At 39.9% G+C, this 3,528-nt stretch overlaps 1 protein-coding gene across 22 annotated transcripts in view; it reads right to left on the reverse strand.

Moving 5' to 3' along the window:
- plecb (plectin b) overlaps window positions 1–3,528 on the reverse strand; it is a 119,833-nt gene that overhangs the window by 15,888 nt on the left and 100,417 nt on the right. For all 22 annotated transcript variants that reach the window (XM_027286326.1, XM_019269167.2, XM_027286328.1 and 19 more), the window contains 6 exons: window positions 2,682–2,860; window positions 2,441–2,579; window positions 1,854–2,210; window positions 1,681–1,764; window positions 1,446–1,550; window positions 1,222–1,320 (listed from right to left, as the gene is read on the reverse strand). In XM_027286326.1, the coding sequence (XP_027142127.1) occupies window positions 1,222–1,320; window positions 1,446–1,550; window positions 1,681–1,764; window positions 1,854–2,210; window positions 2,441–2,579; window positions 2,682–2,860 (963 nt within the window). The remainder of the gene's footprint in view (window positions 1–1,221; window positions 1,321–1,445; window positions 1,551–1,680; window positions 1,765–1,853; window positions 2,211–2,440; window positions 2,580–2,681; window positions 2,861–3,528) is intronic.

The raw sequence follows: 3,528 nt of genomic DNA on the forward strand, positions 1-3,528 counted from the left end.
GGTAATAATAATAATAATAATAATAACAGATTTTTTTTCATGTTAGCGTATTATTCACACCATTCACTTTTTAATCTCATCCCATGCACTGGGGGTTCTTTAAATCACTATTTGCCACAAAATAAGATGGAAAAGAAAGGCAAAGTCAAGGATAACAGGTTCAGAAGATGATGTCACTGTAAGTTAGAAAACAGCTTATGAATCCAGAAAGTGTAAGCACTGTAAAGTAGGTTAAAAAGAATCCTGAATTATATAGTGTAAGTAAGGATGATAGTGACTGTAAGACAGTGTGTATAGTATATAGCTATAATTCTATAAAAGGCTGCAGTGAAAGCAAGAAATTTCCATGGAAAGCAAAAATGCAGATTGAGAGAGAGGGAGATGTTAGGATGACAGAGGGAATGGAGATTACACAGTACAGTAGGTACTCGAAACACTGTGGATAATTTACCTCTTTAATGCTCAAACAAGTTAAGCATTCATCATGGCAAAGCACTGGCAAGCAGTTAAGAGAAGCGAAAGAAACAAAACAAAACATTAGGGTTAGAAAATAATATAAAACTTTAAACTTGTGTTAATTTGGAAAGAAAAGAGAGCTAAAGACCATGATAAACAGGCTGAACCATAGTGAACCATAGAGTCTCAACCTTGATTTTAACCTCACGGGGGGGAAAAAGTGGCCAGAAGGAAAAGAAAGGAAAACCGTAGTGTAGTGAAAGAAAGAACCCCTCATTCTAAATCTATAATGGTACAATACACACAATGAATGGAGATGAAGGAGCTTATACAATACTTCCAAATAAATCATCTATTTAAAGTCTGTATTCATATGAATGTAAACACACTCAAACCTCATGCATCAAGTGTGTGGTATATTTGTATTTTTTCCACTGTTTTACTAATCCTTCGTCACTACTGAAAGGATATAATATAAAACTCTGCTTCTCTTGCTAATACTGTAGATCAGCTACAGCATGCCAATGTTTCATGCGTAACCAGTGCAAAGGAACAATTTGTCACCCGTACATTAATGTAGTGTGTGTGTGTGTGCGTGCGTGTGTATGCGTGTGTGTGTGTTTCACACAGAGAAAAGTGGGTGCATGCATGCGTTTTTGTGATCGGCGGGTCATTTTGTTTGTTGGTTGGTTGATTGATTATTTGGTTGGTTAGGTTAATGTTAGAATTTAGTTTGTTTGGGATCCTCAGCCAGTTGTCACGCACCTCCTCGTCCTCCAAGCGACGCTGTGAGTCAGTGATGAACTTGATGTACTGACTCGTCAGAGTCATCAGCTCACTGTACCTGGTCCTCAGTGTTACATACTAATACGGGGAGAAACAGACCACATGTGTCATTTACAGATTCACGTCAGTTAAGGGTTAAGTTGTTTAATATTTATCAAAAATATTCATGACTTTCTAAAAAGTGTATCATATAAAAAACACACCTCCTGAATGATGTTGTCAGAAGCAGAATCCAGTTTGGTTTTCTTCAAGGGGGAAGTAAGAGGCTCCACCTGAGCTTTGTAGGCGACCAGCTGGAGTTCATAGTCCTATTTGAAAAAGAAAAAGAAATAAATAAAAAATAATACCACACATCAGTTATGACAGATACTTTCTCAAAATGCCCCAAATTAAATTATTAATAAAAATGAATGCCATGTAGTGTTGTTCAATGCTCACCTTGATAGTATCAATGTATGCTTTAGCATATTTTTGACACTCATCAACTTTGTCTTTGTTGCCTTCAATCTCCTCCAGCAGTTTCTGTTTTGAAAAAGGAAGACAGAGTTGAGCTCACTAGTTTCATATGAAGACCACTGGCTGTCTTAAGAAGGCTGCTAATATCAACAAACCTTCTCCTGGGCCAGCTGTTCTTTCAGAGTTTTGCTGTCAGTGATGGGCACAGCCTGGATCTTTTCCTGCCTTTGCTTGGCATCTGCGATCCAGCGTATCAGCCAGTCATAGCTCTCACGGTAGTAACCAAGCTGGCGACCAAGCTGCTCTAGCTCTCTCTGGCGAAGGTCAATTTGTGTGAACACGGCCTTCCAGCGATCCTGGAGACTAGACAGGAGCTGGCGGTAGTGGTCCAGCTCAGCATCGCGCTCGCTGTGAACACGAGACATCTTGTTGCTCACTGCGGTGGCCTTCTTTAGCTCTTCTTCCAGAGAGTCAAACACTGGCTGTTCACCCTCAGCCTCAGCTCGCATTTTCTGCAGATTCCATTAAAAAAGAAAAGACGATCAGCAGTGAGCAAACAAGGTCAAAATCATCACGTGAAACCAGGCTAACTACTTAAAGGAAACTGTTCCCGACTAAATCCAATCCACAAATGAGAGAATGATTAGAATTTCTTTTGTATGCAAATATACAATCACTTGAAAAAGTTCTCCTCTAACAGATATTGAACCCTGACACCACATAAAACAATCATGTCGTTTACCTTGAGCTTTGTTCTGTATGTCTCTACTTGCTTGACATCATTGGGCACGGTGTGAACCTCACGCAGACAGTCCTCGTACTGCTTGAGTACTCCCTCAGCCCCTTGTGTGTTACGGATGACCATTTCAACAGTCTTCAGCCTGAAGCAAGAAACAATAAGTAAATAAAGTAGTGAAGCACAGGGACATTAGGAAACAGCTCATTTTCTCTTAACTCTCAAGAGTATGAGGCTGGGGACTCACTTTTCAAGATAAACAGAGGAGAGCATGTGGGTATGATCCATCTTCTGCACAGTGAGGTCGAGCTCTGAGCGCAGCACAGGAGCTGAGGCAGACTGCTGAGGGGATGCCAAGACCTCTTGTGTCTTTACAGACACCTTATTCAGGTCCTTCTTGAGGCCCTCAAGCTCCACCTGGACTTTCTGTAGGACAGAAGAAGACAATAACATGTGAAGAGTCAAAACTGGACTGGTGTTATGGGAGAAAAACTGAATCAACTGATAAAGAAATCCCAACCAACCAGATTCCAAAAATGTGCCAGATGGCACATTTAAATTTAGTTTAACCTGTGTTGTGCAATGATTGGCCAGAGGCGCTGAACAGGTTCTGAGATCAGAAGGGACCTAAGCACAGCTCTAGTAGGAAAGTAGCCAGGAGGCCTACAATCACTGCAAAAAATGCAATTTTCTGGTGTATTTTGACATAGCACTTAAAACAACAATGATTGTAGCTCTCACTCCGTTTTCACATTATTTCCAGTAGTTTAGGAAAGGAAGCAGAGAGAACATGTTTTGGCCCGTAAAGAATTTTGGCTGATATGAAAACTAGCTGAGTTCATGATATGCACAAAGAGCCCTGAGGGTCAGTAAATGCAAATGCTGCATACACATATCCACAATATGTACAGTTAGGGTGATATGCAAAGATAAAAAGACACATTTCCCCTTGAAGAGGATTTTTAGTATTTGTTTCCAACTTCTTCTTCATTTACCCTTGAGATAATCCTCTAGGCAATTCCGCTGATTCAAGCGTAGCGTTACACAATACAAAGAAGATGAAATTATATATTATTATTATATTATAATAATGA

The sequence above is a fragment of the Larimichthys crocea genome, chromosome XIII, assembly GCF_000972845.2.
Source record: "Larimichthys crocea isolate SSNF chromosome XIII, L_crocea_2.0, whole genome shotgun sequence".
NCBI lineage: Eukaryota > Metazoa > Chordata > Actinopteri > Sciaenidae > Larimichthys > Larimichthys crocea.